Below are 21,945 nucleotides of genomic sequence, written 5' to 3'. Positions count from 1 at the left end.
GGATTGGTCAGTACTGTCCCTACAAATTCAGTAATCCCAGCTAAATTCTCCACATGCTCAGAAGGGTCTTGACCCCCCTAGGCAGGCATCTTTCTGACCCATATCTGTGATTTTTAGTTATATTAAAACATAGTTCACCCACAGGATACATGGACCTTGAGTACTTTGCCAACCCAACAATGTATATATACATAGACATGCATCGACACACTAATTTACTTAATCCTTAAAGCCTGTTAGCTCCAGGATGTCTTGAGTAAGGGCTGCTGCTGCCTGTTCCACTGATTAGGCTTGAAAATACACAAAGATCTTATATTGAAGATCTTACCTATTATAATCTTGATGTACTGCACAACACCCTCATGGGATTATGGGTCTCCCTCACAGGTCTCACTCCTCAGGGGGCTTCCCTCATGCTTTGGGAAACTGTCTTTCCTACCCCCATCTTATAAGGAGTTACACTTTGTGACAGAAACTAAAAACGAGTAAGTTTTAGGGAAAGAAGAGCTTAATTACAAATCCACAAAATAAAAACCAAACGGATTTATTTTCCTTTAAAGGGCTCCTGTTGCCATGCTCCCCAATATGGCACCTTCCCAATCTCCACCTGCAAAATACTGCTTCAAATATGTGACAACAAAATATGAAGTTGTAAAACAATATTTAGTTTTATCTGAAAATTTACAGGTTTGAGCAGCAATTCAGATCTATATATTATACAGTGAAACAGGCTACTTTTGAATGCAACAGACATGGAGAGAGTCAAAGAGCAATATGAGAAACAAAAGAAACAGTTCATTTTTTCTTCCAGATTTTTTTGGTTTTTCTTTCTTTGCACTTTTTTTTTTTAATGAACAGAACCTTGTTTATGAGCAAAGTAGTATTGACAAAAAAAAAAATCTTAATGAAGTATTTTTCCCAATGGTACAAACACACAGAAACAGCCTACTGTAATGTAATATAAAATACTTCAGTCCCATTTTTTTCTCACTTCTGGATTGTTGAAGTTAATGTTCAAATGCTCTGCTGAAACTTCGTTTCTGGCCTCTGCTCCTGAATCTGTTTCTACCAGAGCCACCACGCCGACCGTTCCTGGAGCTTGAGAAGCTTCGGCCATTGCCTCCACCACTCCCCCCTCCTCCTCCTCGTATGGATTCCACCAGCTCTGGTAATTCAGTTGCCACACACAAACGCCAATGTTTTGAATCTTCCCACCTTGCCTATTGGAATGAAATCCGACATAGCAAGTTAAATTCTAGGAATACAAATACAGGGTATGTAATAATTATTAAATTTGCTCAACTGAAAAGGTAAAGCTGTGAGCTGATGTATCAGATTCAAGCTTCTAACTGAAGGAATCAATTATTTTGGCATGGTAATACTAATGGCTACCAAGCAAGAATCTGAATTCACTTTACTGTGGAGAGAACTCTATGTAAAAACAGGAGGTGGGGAATAGAGAAAAGGGTAAGAAAACTTGCTGCCTACAAAGATGAATCCAGCACCACTTTTCTCAGTGCAAAAGTTTCAAGTTATAGACTTTTGATCACAGGCAAATGCCTTAGGAAAGAAATACTGTGAGCTTGTTCTGTTCCTCAATTCCTTCCAAGCCCTCCCTTTTGCCACTAGGAAAGTCAGGATAAAGATTACATAATGTTTTCAGTCTAACCCAGTCCAGCCAGTTTCATCTTCAGCCTGCTGTACCCAGAATTTGCAATGAACGTACCTCTATTTCTTTTTGGTCTGCCACAGGAACATCAAAGCACACACCCTAAAAAGAACAAGTAATTTTAATGCATACAAGGTAAGTGTTTTAAATGACTGTAACTAAAAACAAGAGAGCCCACAAATCTATACCTGATAGGCAGGCACTATCAGAACTGACTGTCCTAAGAAATGCTGTTTTGTCTTTAAGGCAGAGTAAACACACTTCATACCTTTGACCTGTTCTGCTATCCCCATAGCCATGCATTATCCTACCTCCTGAGCATGTCAGAAGAGCCCTAAGCACTAAAAAAACAGATTGAGGCCCATCATGAACAGTGCCTGGAATAAAGAAAAAGACCAAATAGCTCCCCTGACACTTGCTAAGAAAAGGCTGCCATCAGAAGAGCCCAGTATCAGAGAAACAAAACAAAAACTTACCATTTTTCCCTTGAGGAAACACATTCTGTTCACCTTCCGATCGACATCATCACCCAACACTTCTCGCAGTCTTCTCCAGGCATAGCTCATGTTGTTTATCTCTTCAGAGCAGCGTAGTATCATTGTAACAAATCCCTAAAAAGAAATGGGGCATATTCCACTGGGGCAGAGGAATAAGCTTCACCACATATAAAAGACAGGAGAAACTTGCCAATTTACAGTTTATTAATTAAATCTTCAAGGAGGTACTGTTACAGGGCATCAAGTATCTTTACAGCCACTGTATTGCTGCTTTTAACAAAATCAGTAGTTTCTATTGGCTTAAGTATAATTCTCCAACAAAATGGTCAGGAGACAAATAATTCTCTATTCAGACAACACAGAGGTGTGTTGTTTCTTTAGTTTCAAGACAAGCATTAAGCCATACCCCCACTTCCTTACCGCATCTGAGTTCAGCAGTGAGCGCTGTTCAATGGAAGTAGCACCCGAAATATGGGCCAGAGCTGCAGCCAGAGCATTAACTGGTCCCTTTTCTTTTATTAGCAACTGAGCAGATTCTCTGAAATACTCAATAGCAGTCTGAGGAACAGAATCCAGGCACCTAAGTAGTTAAAGCCAAAAAATCAACCATTTATACACCAGTAGGCTCTGGAATAGAAAAAAACCCCAGTCCCAGTAGTCCCAAGATTTCAACAGTTCTCAGAAAGTTTAAAGAGACAGTAAAGAATAATTCAAACAGCCCTTCTGAACTAGGAAGGCAGGAAGATAGAACAGGGCTTGAGTCCCCAAACACACCTCATGGCATCTTTGCTGGAAGCCTTTATTATGTCTGTTGCAGTAGGAACACCAACGCGCTTGAATGTAATGCCCTAAAATTTAAAAGCCAAAAGACAAATAAAAATTGCACACCATAAATAATTAAGTTCTAAACACACAGTATTGAACTCCAACACAACAAGCATTTAAGTCTGTAGTTTTGCTTCTTATTTTCACCTTTTAAATTCATTTTTCCTAGTGAAAACTGTAAGGTTAAGCTTACAGGAAAATGGGTAATGCTTACAAGGCTTTTATGTACCAGTTCAGTTTAAACGATTCAGTGACCTTAGACTGAAAACAGAAACCATTTTGGTACATTTCTTGGGAAAATAAGAGTCCAACAAATTCTGAATTACTACTTTTAGTCTGATAGATTTGGATTTAAGTACAAACTACAGAGCCTTAGTGTAAATGTAACACTGCTTTATTTGCCAGGAATAAACCCTCTCATCACAACCACATACCTTAACTGTTGAGTAAACTACCATATGGAACACTGCACAAAGTGCAAAAATGCAAGTAACAGTTCTCAGGAAAGCTGCACATATGCACATCACTGATCAGATGATAAAACCAAGGTGAACAGTACACTGAAATACTGCGACTTTTTTCCCATTTCCACAAGATCCACCTTACTGGCATTTGCTGAAAAAGTGTGGGTGTTAGCATCTGCAGTGCTCTCCCTGCTCCACAGTAACTGGCACTGCACCCATCCTCCTCAAGGTACTCTCAAGATACCTCCTCTAGGTGCTTTATACAAACTAAGAGTCTTGCAATTAGAAGAAAACTGTACTTTACCGCTTTTTGTTCCACGTGTCTTAACTGATATTCTTCCTTTCGCTGATAGAAACAGATACAGATCCCAGTCCGCCCAGCTCGACCTGTGCGCCCAGAACGATGGATATAGGACTCCACATCCTTCAGAAACAGAGGGCCTTATGAGTTACCTAATTCCTTGTAATTTAATCAACTCATTGCATCCACAGAACTTGGAGAAGCCGCTATAGTTAAGGCTGAACAATGCAAAGTAACTGCAGCATAGAATTAAATTAGAAAACATTGTTTCACTAATATTGACCAAATAAGCTTTCCCATAATCATCTCAAAATCACGGCTTGAAAACCAGAGCCATGAGCATGAATCAACTTTTTTTTGTGCATCACCACACATTGGAAGTGTGTGTACCTCTACAACAACCCCTACAACATTCACCCTCCTGCACACTGACTTGAGCATGGTTACTGCAGAATTAATAGCGTATTTATAGAAATACTACCTTGTTTCTTTTATACCCTCTTATTTCAGCCAGTGCTCTCACAGTTGTGGTCCATACCTCAAGTTCACCACGGTTCAAGAGAATCATTCTTCCTGCTGCTCCCAGCCTTGCCATCACCATACCCAGCTTTCAAGGGAGGGCTTTGAGCAGCCTCATAAGAAGACATTTTAAGGAAATAATCTTTCAACATACTAGAGACTGACACACTCCCAAATAATCCTCAAAGAAACTACTTCTGCATATCTGGAGGTTTCTCTCTTAAGCACAATGCTGATGAACTTTGTGTGATCAATACCATCAGCTGATAGCTTACACTACAAGACTACAAATTATTACAAGACATCCAACGTAAAAGTCTCCTTCCTACCTTTGGTGGTGAGCTTTGTACAACCAGGTCAACTTCTGGGATATCTAAACCACGGGCAGCTACATTGGTTGCAACCAGAACTTTAAATGAACCGTTTCTAAAACCCTTCAGTGTGATCTCTCTTTGCTTCTGAGGAATGTCACCATGCAATGACTGGCAATCCTGAAAAACAGTATCATTTTAGAACCATACCAAAATCCAAGTGCTCCATTTTATGATCAGTTTTGGGTACAACATCTTGGTATTTGATAGCTACTGTGTGGCAAGAGTTTATATTTTGAGTGTCTTACAATATGTACTTAGTAATTCTTATTCATATACCTCAAAGACCTTTAACAATGGCAGGAAAACAGAACTGTGATGTGCGTATTAGCCTCTACATCTAATTACTATGGAATATGAAAACTCTGCCCTAATTTGCAAGATTTGCCATCCACACCATGTATGCAATGCTTGGTGCTTTTAAGATAGTCATCTACAATTTTTGTTTCATGTCCACAAGAAAGTAAAATCCTGTCTGACCACACACAAAATCCTGCCCTATGCACTTCAAAACGGTCTCTTTAAAACTTACTCAGCAGAGGTCTGGCATCAGCATAGGGTTGATACAATCTGACAGGTTTTGTTACTTAATACACCTGATAAAATACCTGTTTGATTGAAGCATTCAGAGCCAGTTCATTTGCCTCCTTTTTGGTCTCACAGAAGACAATGGTCCTCCCATGGCTGCCACTGTAGACTTGAATGACATCTCCAATAACTGCAGCTCTCTGAGACCAGTGACACTCTATTGCCAAATGCTATGAAAAAAAAATCCAGTGATTGGCTTATGTAAAGTTAAGATTCTTTTAAAATACATTTGGAAACTATTAAATATAGAACTAGTAAAGAGTTATACAGTTCCCTGATAGGGAAAATGTACTAACTCACAATACTGGAACGTACAATAAGGCTCTTAATTATTCCCACCACAATTAGTCTAATGTTCAGCAAAATAATTACAGTAAGAGAAAAATCAGGTCTCTAGCATAGATATATTATATTCCTTGCTATGGTATTCACTGCACAGCAAGCAAAGGCCTACTGAGGTGAGATACTACAGGAAGTTTGAAAAAAAGTATCTTGCATCCACAATACCAGAAGCCAGCTGGGATGTTCATGGAGAATTAAAAGCAGCAGGCTGATGTTAATGTGTGCCTTTTGCTTACAACTTGGATAAATTCAGGTACTGCTTTTCTCTGAAAACCCACAAAACTGACAAGAAAATCTTCTCCCTTCCTGTAACGTGAGAAGAGATATCCTAAACCCAAAACCAGCTTGATTAGCTGTAACATGCCTTATTACTTAGAAAAAAATTCCCGAAACAAACTTCCAACATCAGTGTGATAATGCACCTTAGGAAGAGATGACCTTGTGTAGCATTAAAAAAAAGGGGAAAAAGCCTGAAAACTTCTCACATGAGATTACTCACTTCTACTGTTGTAGCAGCCTTCTGAGTTCTTTTCCCAATAAGGTCAACCTGTTCATATCTAGACTTCATGTATTTCTTAGCCACATCATACACCCAGTGTGGGCAAGTTGCAGAAAACAGCAGGGTCTGGGGATTGTCTTCAGAATCTTAACAAAAAACCAGAACAATGTTCATAAACTTCATACATTTCACCTAACAGATGTACTCAAGTTGATGAGATGGGCAATTGAAAGTGAGGTTAAATATCAGTAGCTAATGTAAAGAAGCCAATCAAGCTTTTTTAATTTATGCATTATCAACACCTGGAGTAAAACTATTCTAGAAAGTGTAAATAATTTCAGGATTATGAAGAAGTTACTGTGGCAAAAAAATCCAGTCTGTTTTCAAGCACTGAAAAAGGTAAAAAGCTAATTCCTTTTAATTTGAAGAAGTGCAAGCACAGTTTAAAGACAGGTACCAAAGACAGTTATTTACACATCCCTAGGTACTGGACTTCAAGCTTTGCAAAGGTTCTGTGAATGATTCCCAAACATTCACAATATATAATATTCAGTCATTTCTAAACAAAGTAACCTTATATCTGAATTTTAGCAAATTAAATTATTACTAATATTTCCTACTATTTGTTTAAATATTGAGATTACCCTTCTTGTATGCAACTCGTAAAATGTCTTCCACTTGCTCAGCAAATCCCATGTCCAGCATCTGGTCAACTTCATCAAGTACAACGTGTTTCACCTTGGTAAGGTCCAGCTTGCCATTCTGCAGGTGGTCTTTGATTCGACCAGGTGTCCCAACCAAAATGTCAATGCCACTTCTCATGAGGTCAACTGGTAAACAAGGAAAAACAAGAGAGAGCAGTGAACTAGGGAGCACTCTCCACAGCAGTAACACATGGTAGTAACAAAACAGCTTCTTAAACCATTCCTAAGTACTCTCCTTAAAAAAGTGAGAACAGATGATGAACTGGAAGAGAAAACCTGGGATAAAAAGGTAAGGCAAAAAATCTACTGCTCTTCCTGAAAGAAGAAAAAAAAAAAAAAAAAAACCTTACCTCCCTTCCCTCTCCCTGTGATTTACTTTATTTACTTTAACTGGAAAAATTAAATCATTTAATAATTTAACTATCCAAATTTACTGAAATCAACTCCTTTCTGAGGTTCTGCAGTCAAAAAAACATTGCTAACGTCTCAAGATGTATCTCAAGGAAAGAGCTCATTCCTTGTTTACAATCACCGAGACAGTAAATTATGCTGTCACAATAACTTCTACTCCACCTTACAAATCCTCTATATATCCCTTATCACATGAGAAAAAACTCAGTCACAGCTGTAAGACTAAGCTTTTTTAAAGAAAATGGGTTTACAAGCACCTAAACCCACATACGGGTTACACACACAATATACTCGGTTTCACTTTAAGGTACATGAGTAGATAAGTAACACCATGAATATAACTGAGAGCCACAGCTATTCATTGCCATAGGAAGATACATTTTGAACTGCTGAATTTCCCATTAATAGTCTCCAGCTCTTGAGCTGTGTGTGTTTGGAAAGACCCAAGTGCATTTCTTAAATATGGCAGTCAATCAATATTTCAATTCTTAGTCCTAGGAGTCACTTTACCTTGTCCATTATAGGGAGTTCCTCCATAAAAACAAGCTACTGTCAGCTTCCTTGTGATGTCCTTGAAATCTTTGGCAACCTGATTTGCCAGTTCTCTTGTTGGACACAGAACTAGAACCTGCACAGAAAAAAGACAAAAAAGATGTTTTGATCATTAGTTTAGATCTGACCCTTTGTAAAATTTAAAAAAATATCTGTTTTAAATAATTATCTAAGCAAATGCTGGAGAAACACACTGCTCAAGTCTTGTTACATCATTAAACTCCTTCCAACATATAATCATTTAGGACAGGCTAACTTCTTTTTAAACAGGACAGGAGAGACTTAAACATTATTTAACTTCAGCTCCCAAACAGACCAGCTACAAATTTTCTTCTACATGTGCATATGCCATTTGAACACAAGACTGAAGGATGTGGGTAACAAGCTCAGTACTGCTTCACAGTCCTGTGAGAAGGTGTCAGTAAGAGCTATCAGCTGTCTCTCGGCTTCCCTGTGGCTCAGGGAAACATATGTTCAGTCTGCAGAGCTGCTGTGCTAATCCATATCCTGCAGAGGCAACCAAGGAACCATTCTCTCTTCCAACATGCAGCTCTCCCTGCAGGCAGGTAAATAATTGCATTTAAAACGTGATTGAAGCATTGCCCTCCAAGCTGCTCTCAGTCACTTCACAAAAGGAACCTTAACATTCTTATCCTGTTACCTCTTTCAACATCAAAACCTATTACCAAAAAGCAAGCAGCAGTGTACTATGGTAAAGTGAGGTGTGGAATCTTTTATAAGGCTTACAGCTCCCCTGAAGAAAGCTCTTCCTTCTCCAAAAGACTGTGCCAAACCTAGAGACAGTGTTCTCAGTCAGCCAAGGAAGGTGATGGGCCACACTCATTCAAAACTGCTAGTACTAGTTTTGGAAGGCACTTCAGGTAATCTCTGAGATGGCTGACAAGATGAAACAAACTGACAAAAATTGTTAATGAGGACATGCTCAGCTATGGCCTTTTTGAAGGCATCATAAGAATTCAGTGAAAAACCACATGTGGTACTCCTCAGCAGAATGAACACAGCCTCATAATGTATCTGCATTCTCTGCAGCAGAAGATTCAACATTTGGTGGTGTTCCTAGTGAAAACTAAACCTAATTTTAAAACCTCCCACTGTTTACATGTTTTAGAAAGAAGCATGTTTGAGTAGACAGGTTTTATCAAGCTGTCAAGTTACAATTAGTAACTAATCTGTTAGCAATTTAGGAGAAATACAAGCATCCAATAGCCACTGGCCCTCAACTGGTAACGTGACTGAGCAAAATTAAATAGGAACATGCTGAGCACCTGTAGTTTTGGTCTCCCTGTGGCAGAAAAAGGAACTGACAAGTGGACAGAGCTGTTGTGCTCTTTGCTCTTCATCAGAGGCAGCACAGGATGCAGGCAAATCCCAGGGAACACAGCTTTCAAATCACCTTTGATGTGGTTTAGCTTACCCCTGCACAGACCTGAACAGCTTCTCCAGCAGCTGAGAAACCTTAATCATTTAGCTGTAAGACAAAGCAAAACCACCATTCTAGCCAGGCACATTTACCTTTGGTGGACGGCCTCTTCTTCTTTCCTGTGACTCTCCCTGAAGCTTCTCAATTAAGGGAATAGCAAAAGAGAATGTTTTCCCTGTTCCAGTTCGTGCTTGAGCAATGACATCTTTGCCAGAATACACTGGGTTGAAGGTCTTCACTTGCACAGGGAACAGGTACGTCACTCCTCGAGCTGTGACAATTTCAAGAAATTTCCTTAATATGGTCATTTTACAAGTGTTCTTTCATACTCTTCAGTGGCAATAATTCCAAGAACTTCCATCAACTCTAAAGTCAGTCAGGAGTGTATCATCACCTCCAATGATTTATTTGATCAGATGAGTAATCTGCAAAGAGTGCCCTGGGACTGTCTATTTTACTCTCCCACTTCACAGCACCAGACAGACTGGTAACTAGGACAGAAGAAGTTATTAGCCTTTATGGAAGACTGTCAGTAGTGTGCCTTTATTTATGCACTACTTCTCATCTATCCACGAAAATCTCTTCCTTTCAAATAATACGTATCTTAAAATTATGTTTTTCTTTTAATTCATACTAACTCATGTATAAACAAACATCAAAGATACTAAATATAATTGGTTTTCCTTTACTTACACCAAAATAACCTTTAATTGAAAATTTCTCACACATCTGGTTTTTCCCTTAGCTTATGTTATTTAGAATTTTGCTGCAAAGGTTGAGCTGGACTACACTGCAAACAGGAAAGTCTGAGTTCAAAGGTGTATTTAGAGCAGGCAATCAATGTCTTCTGCACAGCATCCATGCTTGTACAGGCACAAGCAGAACACATCCCAAAGCTTATTGGTTCAGGGTGTTGAGCATAAAAACACGACAGAGATCATCGCCATTCCATGGTCACTACTTGCCAAGAAACTTACCTTGAAGAAGCTGGACAGTTTCTTTGGAAATAGAAAAATTGGAGAAAGCACCCTCTTTCTGTTCTCCAGTCAACTCCTGTTAGGTAAACAATAACTCAGGTAAGATTCCATGTGACTATCACATGACTGTCAGTAAATTCAGCATACACACAGTTATCATACTCTTTAATAAGTGTCACAGCTGCAGTTTAAGAGCTTTCTTTGCTTTACTGTCATATTTCAAACTCGGACAAAGTTTGCAAAAGTAATCTGTAGGTTAAGGCTGTTTCATATCTAACAGCACAGTAAATGCAAAACACTCAAACCACAACTGAAAACTCTTAATCAGAATCGTAGAATATCATGGGTTGGAAGGGACTAACAAGGATCACCAAGTCCAGCTCCTGGCTCTGTACAGGACAACCCCAAAAATCACATACACCTCATAATGCTGAATTATATTAAAGCTCCATCTCAGTACAACTTGTCTGTCCAGCAACAGCTACCACAGCACCAGACTGCTGAAGTGAAGAAACCATGATGCGGTGATCCAGCACTTCAGGACTTTGACAATTCAAAATTCTTACAAATTCGTGGCAGGCTGAACAATTCAAGAACTTTAAATCTTGAAAATTTACAGCACTTTCGAATGATTAGGAAGGGGTTAAAGGGGAATTCAACCCCTTCTAAATTCGGCCGTGTTACAATGCAGGAGTTAAAAGCTATAACACATCACTATAACTATAACCAGTCATTAGCTTTACCTGATCCTGCTCACTCTCACTCTCGCTCTCACTTGACGTTTCACTAGAACTACTCTGTCGGCTTCGGCGGGAGGATTTGCTGCTAAAGGAGGACAATCTCGACTTCTCCAGGCTTTCCTCTTTCGTATGACCGTTCTGTTTACTGACACTCTTTGATTTCTTGGGTTTCGGGGCATAACGCTCCTCATCCGATTCCTCGCTTTCATCTGTCTGAGTTTTTCCCCTCTGAAACTTGTCCCGGCGTTTAGATTTCTTCTCCTTTTTCTCCTTCTGGCAAGGCACAGAGCAAATGAAAACACACGCTCGTGGATCCAAGCGACACGGAACAGAGAAGAGGGCGGAGAACAGTTAAAGCTTGAAGTGCGCGTTCTAGTTACTGACGGGGGCGGCGGCTGACACAAGGCAACAGATCCCTGCCGGCCGCCGCCGCTCAGGAGACACGTTACCGACCACGAGACAACAGGGCCTCCGTTTTCGGGACTCTCCCCGCTCCGGGGAAAGCGCTTCCCGGGCTCCCGGCCGGCTCCAGCAGGCCCAACACGTCCGGCAGGGCCGCCCCGACACGCGGCGAGGCCGCGGCCCGGCCTGCCCGCGCACGTGGCCGCCCGGCCCGGGCCGCCCCGCGGCTACGCCGCGCTCACCTCGCCAGGCCCGCGCCACTGGCGGTGCGGGCGGCCGCCATCCGAGGCCAGACTCGCCGGGCGCCGGCCCCGGAGCGCGGGCGCGGCCAGGCCGTACCCGGAGCCCTTCCCTGGTACCTTGTGCCGCCGGCGGCCGCTCTCCGGGCCCGCCTCGGTGTCCATGGAGCAGTCAGAGCCCGACTCGGCCCCGCTGCTGGTGCTGCACCGGGTGGCCTCGGGCATCTCCGCTCGCCGCCGCCGCTCCGCCACGCCGCTCCCCGCACCAGCCGCGCGCCCGCCGCGCGTCACGCTCCGAGCGGCCGAGACGCCCGGCGGCCAATGGACGGCGCATCCGGCAGTCCGGGGGCGGGGCCACGGTGCGCAACAGCCAATCGCCTGCGGCCGTCGGCTTGGGACCACAATTCCCGGGGTGCCCCGGGGGACAACGTAAGGACTGCAAGTCCCGGCGCCCCCCTCGCGCCCCGCACGCTGTGAGGGGGCGGCCGCCATGATGGGTCCGCCATGAGGGCTCGGCTCGTCCCGCCGGCCCTGCCGGAGCCCTGCCCGCTGCTGTTCCCAGGCCGCCTTCCCCAGAACCAACCTCTCGTAGCTTTACAAGCTGATGACTTTAGCCTCCGTAAATACCGCACAGAAGTGTTCGGTAATGAAAAGTCTAAAGTAGGAAAGGGCAGTGTGACCAAATGACATTTTAAAACCAGAAGCCTGTGGTGATTTGCGGTATGAGCTCAGAACAATCGTGCTTGTAGCTACAGGGATAAATCAAGCGGAAGAAGCCAAAATTAGTCTTAGGAAGTAAAATCCGTGAAGCAATCCTGACAGCTGCCAGGATGTCGATTCCTTATGCAATGGGATGCTCAGGATCAGAGCAGGGCCTCTCCCAAAGCAATGGCACTGGCCTTACTGTGTTGTCTCCTGCCACCAGCAGCAGGCAGTTTTCGTTTGCAACAACTAAACCCTGTTTGACAGATACAGACCGACCAAGTAGGCAGAGCATGCAGGAGACGGTCAGAGAACCTTGGGATGGAAGGAATTTTTGTAGTAACTGGTGTGTCTAGTTAATTTGATTTGTTTTCTAGCAGGGAAGGTGAAGCATGCGCTAATTTCTGTGACACAAGTAGGAAACGCTTTCCAGAGTTACAGTGTAAAACAGCCCTGTCCAACTGCAGTTCATACTAGAGCAACACAAACCCTCGCCAGGTCGGTGTGGTCTGAATGAAGAACACCAGTTCTCACTTTTATTATCACGGGGACACACAAAAATAATTAAAGATGAGTGCAAACAAAATACGTGTTGTTACTTCTCCAAACATTATTGTCAAAAGTTTTAACTAACAGCATTGATTTAGAGACTACCTCACTGATGTGACTAGCTGCACTTACAGTATGGTTACCTTGGTACAAGCAGAAAGTTTAGCAATCTCATTAAAAAATAATCAAATTGCAATTGTCCTTTCACTTATCCTCCTTTTTGCATTGTTATTTATACTTTCAGAATTTGGCAGGAAGCTTCATCTTCTTTTCTGTCCACCTAAAATAATATAATTATTAGAAGTCAGACTTCACATTCCAAAAATGAACTGAGCTGGCTCAGCTTTTAGTGCCACAGATGGCATCAGTACAAATAGTCAAAATGACCCAATTGTGCTAAAGATTTCAAGTCTTCATGTCCAAGTAATACACAGGAAATATGCTGGGAAGAGTGACAGCCAAGAGCTGCATAAGGGAAAGATTAACAATCAACAGGATTCCCTTAGAAACTGTAGCCTGTGGTTTGTTCCTTCATATACTGGCTTCTCAAGGTGACAGTACAAATCTAATGAGGACTCCATTGTTTAATTACAGTTAAATACCACTAATTTAAGATATTAGGACATGTGTTGCTGAAAGAAAAAAAAAAAAAAAAAAGGGTGTGATTTTTAGCATAGGTTCTTACCCACTTAGTTAAGTTTTGGAGGTCTCCATGTACAACTGTGTAAAATATTGTTTCATACCTATTTTCAGGTGTAATTATGGGCAGAATGTACTGTACTGTGAAAACTCAGGTGATACACACATTCTGTCTGTTGTGGGCAAGTCATGGTATTTTCTGCTTTAAATTTCTACTGGATCTCTATTTATGGAGAGCTGAAGGATCTATGACAATATCTAATATCGTGTGGGGAGATCTATGTGAGCTGAACCTGCCTGCTGACAGGAGCTTATCAAACACCATGTTTCTTAACATTTCTGTCCTTGGTCATCTCTACCTGCAGGACAGAGCTCATACTGTTTTCTTGTCTCATGAAAACAAATGCAAAATACAGACACCAGCAATTTAGGGAGAACGTTCATGTAAAAAGAGTTAGCAGAGCTATATAGTTTGAGTATTTCTGGATCATAACACTGAAGTTTAAAAAAAATAGGCATTTTGTTGTTGGGGAAGGGGTTTGTGATTTACTGCCTAAGTCTGCCTAAACTTTTCTGCCTAAATCTGTTGGTCAGTTTGAAGATAAAGCATCTAACTTAGCGTCACATGTTTTCTTACCTTGGGGAGTCAATTCCACTGTCTCCTGTAACACTATGGTTTTCTGTCCCTTCTGAGAGTTTCTGTTCTGGGATGACAGAACATGTATTCTTTAAAAAAAGCTGTTTATTTCCTGGGGCGTTTCTCACTTCTTTGATCCGTGAGCCCGAAGCACAGCGTGCTGCTCCTTCACCCGCCTCCGGGGTGAAGTTCTGCGAAGTGCTGGCACCAGAGTCAGCGTGGCAGAAATCTGCCACAGCTGAGCCCTTCCCACATTCAGTGAGGCCAGTTTCTTCATCCTTTCTGTGACCTTTCAGAAGGACCTGGCTGCACAACCAGCTTTCTTCTGTGCACTCTGGTTTAGGATGCTCGTTTGGGCCCTCTGGTGATTCTGCAAAGCTGGCACTTGCCTTATGTCCGTGCTCTACAGAGTTGCGTTTATTTACAGTTATGTGACGCCGGGCAGGACGAGCACTAACCTTACAGGCTTCTAGGGAGACTGCAGTACTCCGGTCTCCTGTGTCTGAAAAGGCAGGGCCAGGGGACAGGTATTCAGAATTCTCATCCAGATGTGATGAGTTACAGGTGTCACCATCATGTCCCTTTCGGTACAGAAGATGGAAGTTATCAGTAAATCTTTCACTTTCCAGCTCCATTGATCCAAGGTGGCTGGCACAGTCATAATTGAACATAAGTTCATTCTTTTTATCAGTCTTTGGTCTGTATTTCACACCATTTTTGGGGCTGAGATTAACAGTGGCTGTGTAATTTGAAAGATGAACATTTTGCAATTCACTGGCTGTTTGATCTAACAGCTCACATACAGTGTCAGCTTTGCTTCTGCAATGCTCGTCTTTCAGGTAGAATGGAAATTTTGCATCTTCTTTGCACACACCATTATCTTCAGTGTAGGAGCCAGGGGAATTTTTTTTAACTGTTCTTTTATAGACATTTTCTTCAGAAATATTACTCTCCAGGAAGTATTTACTTCTCTTATCTATTTGCAGATTACTGCCTTGTGGATAACTACCATTTTCACTTAAACTATCTGCCTTTAATTGAAGGCCAGACCTATTAGCATGAAGTAGGTTGTTTTGCTTAACTTTGTCATGCTCACTTTCTGCATCCAGCCGTTCAGTTTTCCAGCCAAAGTGTCCTGAGGAGGCCAAGGAATGTGGCTTTTGAGTCCAGCACTTCAGCTGACTGTTAACAGCACCTTGGCACCCTCTTGCACGAAAGCTTCGAGGTCTCCATGGCAGACCCTGAAAAGGATTCTGGATCTGTTTCTTATATATCACATGGGATTTCACTGCTGCATCAGGTAGCTCTTGGTTTTTGGGCAGTGAAAAGTTCTCTTCCAGTTTCACAGTTTGGGATGTTAGCTTATGTATGTGAGATTTCCTGCTGCTCCTGCTAATCTGCTTTTCTTTCTTTGATTTGGTTTTCCTGGTGTGTTTTGCTGTTTTACCCGGTGCCTTTTGAACACAATCCTTTGAACGATGGTTTTGCCTGACTGTTGGCACTTCAGCCGAGGTACCATTACTGATGTATTTTTTCTCTTTACTGATACATTTATTCTGTTCCTCAAACTTCTGCATTAATATTGTGTGTTTAATCAAATTATCAACTGTAAGAGTAGGGTTAATACGCTTGATGATTTCATGTTCAATATGACGTGGAATATTGTCTAAGTCATCTTCATCCCTGACCGGCCACTCCTGGGGAGGAAACTGGGCTGAAAAAGTGGAGTACTCCTTCTCGTGTTTCTCTTTTGTAGAACCACTTCTCCAGAAAAGGCCAAGGCCAAGCATTTTGCTTTTCAGCTTTGCTTTCACAGACGCCAGAGATTTGATGGTGTCCCAGGAATGGTTCTCAGCAGAGGCAGAGATGCCTGGAGTTCGAATTGAAGGCTTCAATTTACTGCAGCCTCTCTTTGTCTCTCCATTAGATTCATGGCTAGTTACCTGCCACTGTCTTTGTTCACAGAGCATATTTTGGTCTGGGAAACAATGGAAGGATCTGTAACGGGATGCTGTAGGAATGCTTTTGTTCACTAGGTCTGCACAGGGGTTAATGTCTACTAGATAAGTGATGGAAGATGATGAACAGCAACAACTGTCCTCCAACAGGATCCTTCTGTTGTTTTCTATGGCATCATTTGTGATAAAGTATGTGCTGGGAGTCACAATGAAATATCCTTCTACTGTATGATAGATTTTTCTTTCCTTAATTAGAGTTCCAAGGATATTATATAATATATTGTGGGAGGGCACTGCAATGCCTGCAACAAAGAGAAAGATGCTTAGATCAGAAATAAGTTTTCAAATAAAATGGGTGCTGGCCAAAAGATATCTCTCATACAACAGCCCTGAAATCAATTGAAAATTAAATGACCAAAGCATTTAGATAAAGGCCAGTCTCTGGTTGTCACTGCAGCACCACTGTGAGGTGGTAAGGATGTTGTCTTTGTGTCTGTCAGGATATGATATTCCTGAGAGGGATCTTTTGCCAGGTAGAAACCAAACAATGTCTTGTTCAAAGGGCTTCCCTCCTGGCATGTTATTTAACAGGAGCTTTCATCACTCTCTGAAGCTTCTGCTGTAGTTTGATCAGATGTCAATTTTATTACCTCACTGAGACTGGTCTCAGCTATTGTTTTCTATCAGGTGTCACAGAATCAGTCCTTAGTTTAGTGACAGCTGGCCTCCTGCCCACAAAATTAAAAACTTTCAGCAAGGTGAAAACACAGCAAGAAATACCTCCAAGACCCTATAAACTTTGAGAATGCTACTTCTGGCTGACCTACAAATTCTACCTTGTGGTTATCTCAGTGCACTTAATGACTGCAACACATTCCTGGCATGGTTCTGTGCCAGTTTGTGGGGTTGCATTAGTATTTTTCCCACTGGTAAAATGCCTACCAGATCAGCCTATAACATTCACAGAGCTGTCATGTTAAGAGGCTTTGGAAAAGGTGAGACAGGAAAAGCCTACAAATATGATTACCTGGCAAGAGATACTAAAAATATAAAACCTGTGAGTGAAACAGAAATGAAAGCTAGTTTTGAGATGTAGGTATGCCAGGCAGGAAGACGGTGATTAACCGGTGATGGGTTGCATGGCAGTAAACAAAGGCGCTTGAGGTAGTAGCCCCCAAAGGTATTGGGGGGGGGGGGAGGTGTGAAAAGCAGGTAAGAACAGTAGTCTTCAGAGTTTAGAATACAGAATAATATGGCAATAGAGCAGTTCTCATGGGCTGTATGCAAAATCTGTAGGTTTTGTATCTCACGCCGTTGGTCTATGCAAATCAGAATATTCAACACAAAAGGAGATCTAACGTATTGTAACAAGGACTTCGATCTCTTACCTCCCGCTCTTACCTTACTCTCTTACACCTCTTACTTTACTCTCTCACCTTACCTCGCTCACCTCCCTTACCCCTGCCACCTCTCTTACCTTGCTCTCTCCTCTTAGCTCTTACTTCTTACTCCTCTCTCTCCTTGGGGCTTCACTTCAGCCGAGGCTGGCGGCTGTAGGCAGGCCCTGTACCCACGACCCTTGCAATAAAACCACGTATTTCTATAAGTGCCTCAGGTTTGCAGAGTTACCTCTCCCTGCTGTCCACGGATGCTCCTACAAAGAGGACTCAAAAGAAGCAGCTCAGTATCAAACCAAGCAGCCTCCTGAGAGGGCCAGAATGAGCCTGTATAAAGTCTCAAACACAATAACACTTTGATATTGCAGATCTAAGAAAAATGGGATATTTTTCAGACGTATAGAAAACATCTAGGGGAAGTGGCTGCCACCCCATCAGAATCACAGAATATTCTGGGTTGGAAGGGACCACAGGGATGGCCCATATGGGAAGCAAACACACAACCTTGGCATTATTTGGATCATATTCTAACCAATTGGGCTAGAAGTGAAGAACTAAAGATCACTTTAAGTAATTTGCTTTCAGGAAGGAAAGGGTTAGAATATGACCAACAAACCTGAATTTGAGGCTGGTTATATTTTTAGATAGCAAACCCCAGATGTAGACTCCTACCTAGTGGTCCCTTTGCAGCTGTGTTCCTGTCTCTTAAAGGAGGACTTAGAGTCTCCTAAATACCACTTCTGTGCTTTCCCACCCTCTAGAAAGGGCATATTCTCAACACGTTACTACAGTCAGTTCCCTCTTACTCTCCAAGTTCTATTAAAATCCGTAGAAAGGGTTGGATCAAAGTCAATGTGACCCAATGTCACATTGTTTCACAATGTAAAACAATGAGTGACCCTCACAGATTGATGAGAAGTATGCACATTCATGTGTTCTACCAGTTGCCTGTTAACTTATACTCCTTCACCTTGCCAGCTTTGCTTGTAAACATTCCCTAATCCCTTGGCCAATATGAGAAAATCAAACTTGATGATACAGACACTTTTTAAAGGAGGGAGAAGCTAACAAGTTACCTGGATAATTTGTCACTAACTGCTCCATTAAAGTTTCCTGCGTGACCATCACATGATCTGCATTCATGTCTGATATGGTCTGGCATATCCCTTCTGCCAAAGGAACAGAGCGTGACTGCCAGAGATGATTCATGAGAGCAGGGGTCACATCACCTAAAAGAAAAGAAAATTATTTGAATGGAATAGTGTTTCATTTTTTCTATTAGCTGTGGAAAGATTTCCACTGAAAATTTCCCTTATCCTCAGCTAATTTTCTTTGGCAAATTCCTCAGAAATATTTCTGAGAGGAGGGAATTGGCGCTATCACTTTTCAAGAGCTTTTGTAATGAAAGAAACAGAAGGTTGCCTTAAGCACGTTTGTTTGGTATAAAATTCCGGCCAGAGCCATAATTTATATTAATAAACAGGGAGCTGAGAGAGAGAATTATTTCTGATGACTGCTGATTTTTTAGAAGACTGTTTACATGTTAAAACCATGTATTTTTCCAAGTAAGCTAGTGGGAAAAAGGTCAACATCCAATGATCTAAGTACAAAATGTCTTCACCAAGTCAGAACACAATGAAAAAAAAATACAAGCGATAGGCTTTGTCCCTTGTCTAGCACATAAAATTGGATAGAAACGGTAAAATGCCACTTTTAACTGGGAAGTAGAATTAAAAATCATTTAGTATACTGGATAGAGAGCAAAAACTCTTATTACAACTGCATGCATTTTTTTAGGCTACCTCACTTTCTGTTCTGGTAAGAGACAAAAAGACTGTTCTTGTTCTGCATGACAAAAGCAGAAGTTTGGAGGGGCAAGAATGTGGCCCATCTTCCCCAGTAACTCTGCAATCCCAACCCAGAGGGCTGAAAAGGGTCTTAGTCCTTCACATCAACTCCCCCATCCATAAAACACAGATAAACTCTGACCGCTCTCCTCCCCAAGATGGTAAATCCAGTAAGGACAAGCCCAGCAAGTACTTTTGATATAGTACCTGTGAATGATGTAGCTGAAATAAGTATTTTTCCTTAAGTTGTTGATGACAAGTCACAAAGCAGGGACTCACCTGGGGTCTGTGCACACAGTGAGACGATGACCGCATACACCTTCTCAGACAAAACAAAAACCCCACCTTTCTTCTTTTTTTTTAGTTAGATTATTGCTCTGTTCCCACGAGCAGGTAACGTCCTGCTGTCTCCTGTTTCTGCCCAGAAAGCCCCTGGCTGTGCCCAGCTGCCAGGGCAGGCAGAAGGCAGCAGTGACGCCTGGTTCCTTCACAAGGCATAACCTGGTGTTAAACACTAACAGGAATTTTCCCGCAAGTAAAAAGTGACATTTTAGATTAAGCTATGTTCACGTTTGACTGAATCACCGTTGTCTACTGGATGACACCGTAACCCGATATTTATCCTACAAAGAGGCAGAGAACTACAACACAAACACTTCTCTGAGTAAATGAAATACACAACATTGCTTTGAAGAGCTTAAGTTGCTCTTGACCTTTGTTTTACAACTGCTGCTCTAATCAACAAAAAGAACTCTGAAAAGAAAATCCTGGCGTACAGTTTCCTCAGTGGTGTTGCTAGGAAACTCCTTGCAGGTGCAGAAACCATTGCACGCTTTCTTTTTCTATGGGAAAGGTCATGGACGTTCAGTAATGACTCTTGTGAATAGTTTGCTGTTTGCAGTCTATGCTGTGGGCACACTATGCTGTTGCAAATTTCACCATTTGCTCCTGCAGAGCACCAGACTGCTAAGGAGTAAAATACCAAGTGTGATTAAAATTTGTTCATTATTTTTATAGTTATTATCTTGCTGTTGTTGTCTGTATCTGTTCTGCAGCATCAAATCCAGTGTGTCCATTCAGGGAAGGCCGTTTCAGAATAATATTTAAAGCATTAAGCAAAAGTTACCTTGATACTGAAGGAATTTTTAAAAATCTAAAATCATGTTTGTACACAAATCTAAAATGTTGCATCAAGTGCACACATGTTAACAACATAAGTTTTAGATATCATTCTCTTCTGATTTTGAAGTAAAATCTGATATTGTGAAAGCAAGAATTAGATCATTGGCAACCTTGATAAACAATGTGAGGAAAGGCCCAGGCAGCACCCTACAAGGGTCTATCAAGTTGTAATTAAAAACTTTGTAGATTTACTTGGCATAGCTAAATAACTAATGTTGCACTTCCAATTATCTCCCAAGTTTGTTGGAAATACTTAAAACCTGCATCCCTTAGATGCGCACACGGAGAAGACTTATCAGTTTGTGCAAGCTGTGTCTCGTAGGTTTGATGCATGATCACCAGAACACCATGCTCATTAAAGCTCCTTAGTATCTGTCCTTTTACAGCTCAGAAAGCCCCTGCAGAATGCCCTGCCCACTTTCCTACTCCACATAAATCTGATGACAATCACCTTCCTGCTGTCTTCTTAGTCTTAGGAAGGCCTTGCTTGCACCTTTGTGTGGGGGACCTGCCAGCAGTCAAGGAACTCAGCTTCTCCCTTGCTGGTTTAAATACAGCCTCCTTCCCTTCCACACTGCAGGGTTTGCAGAACAACATTAACTAAAGCCAATCTCGGCAGCTGGCCAGGGCTCAGGTATTCTTATGCTTCAGTTTGCTTTACAGGTCTGCTCACACTGCTCATTACCTAGACACATAAAACCCAAGAATCCCCTTTTTGGAGCACTTATTGATCACAGTGTGGGAAGTCATCTGTAATTTGAGCATTGGGTAACAAAACTCAGCACAGAGAAAAGCCTCTGGGTATTCTTGACTAGCACAAAGTGATTTTTGTTCCATCTCTGTAATGTGAGCATTATCATTTTTCACTGAGTTGTTTAACAGTTGCAGAGTTTTTGCATCTTCAGACTCTTCAGAAAAATTACATACAAGACAAGTTTATCTGGGTGAAACCCAGCCTAATTCTGGGGAAGTGAACAGAGAAGCATTTATTAGAACAGCACTCAATTTACTTCTTTAAAGTTCAGGTAAACTATTTACAGAACAATAAAGGGCTAGGAGTAAATCCATTCCAGAAAAAAATTCAAGACACCTGTTGAGCAGAGAAGACACAGCATGTGGAAATAGAAGATGGATATTTCTGTTTTGTACTTGGGAGGATCTGCCATGGAGTAGATATACAAAAGATGCCACAGATCCTGTACCTCTCTGCATGAGCGCCTTGGCTTGTTTGATGTAATTCACTTTTTGCAGAATTATACCAGGAGGATCATAAGCAAGGGCAGTACTGCTACCACCTGCAATGCTTCTGCTTTTCTATAGACTAGAGTGCATCGTGATCACATTTTATTGCAAAAATCACTTGTTATAGTTAAAGAATTTTAAGAAATAAAATGTTAATAAGAACATCATAGAAAGTTGGGAGCTCTATCAAAACTCTTTTTGAACATTAATGATCTTACAAGATATGTTCTTATTAAAGAATTAAAATTCTG

At 41.6% G+C, this 21,945-nt stretch overlaps 2 protein-coding genes across 2 annotated transcripts; both read right to left on the bottom strand.

The window, feature by feature from the left end:
• Nucleotides 1–528: 528 nt before the first annotated feature.
• LOC136364412 (nucleolar RNA helicase 2-like) lies at nucleotides 529–11,847 on the bottom strand. Its single transcript, XM_066324336.1, has 15 exons — nucleotides 11,662–11,847; nucleotides 10,904–11,173; nucleotides 10,161–10,236; nucleotides 9,276–9,454; nucleotides 7,701–7,818; nucleotides 6,720–6,905; nucleotides 6,076–6,221; nucleotides 5,255–5,404; nucleotides 4,605–4,766; nucleotides 3,760–3,879; nucleotides 2,941–3,014; nucleotides 2,587–2,746; nucleotides 2,146–2,280; nucleotides 1,727–1,771; nucleotides 529–1,220 (listed from the first exon to the last, which is right to left on the bottom strand). Exons 1-15 carry the CDS (start codon nucleotides 11,764–11,766, stop codon nucleotides 1,008–1,010), a joined length of 2,139 nt encoding a protein of 712 aa, XP_066180433.1. The 5' UTR covers nucleotides 11,767–11,847; the 3' UTR covers nucleotides 529–1,007.
• Nucleotides 11,848–12,604: 757 nt separating this feature from the next.
• On the bottom strand, nucleotides 12,605–21,664 carry STOX1 (storkhead box 1). Its single transcript, XM_066324424.1, has 4 exons — nucleotides 21,655–21,664; nucleotides 18,500–18,652; nucleotides 14,069–16,328; nucleotides 12,605–13,072 (listed from the first exon to the last, which is right to left on the bottom strand). Exons 1-4 carry the CDS (start codon nucleotides 21,662–21,664, stop codon nucleotides 13,033–13,035), a joined length of 2,463 nt encoding a protein of 820 aa, XP_066180521.1. The 3' UTR covers nucleotides 12,605–13,032.
• Nucleotides 21,665–21,945: the final 281 nt, after the last annotated feature.

Source organism: Sylvia atricapilla, chromosome 8, assembly GCF_009819655.1.
Source record: "Sylvia atricapilla isolate bSylAtr1 chromosome 8, bSylAtr1.pri, whole genome shotgun sequence".
NCBI lineage: Eukaryota > Metazoa > Chordata > Aves > Passeriformes > Sylviidae > Sylvia > Sylvia atricapilla.
Note: the sequence above shows the minus strand (reverse complement) of the source record. Positions and strands in the feature narration are given on the sequence as shown.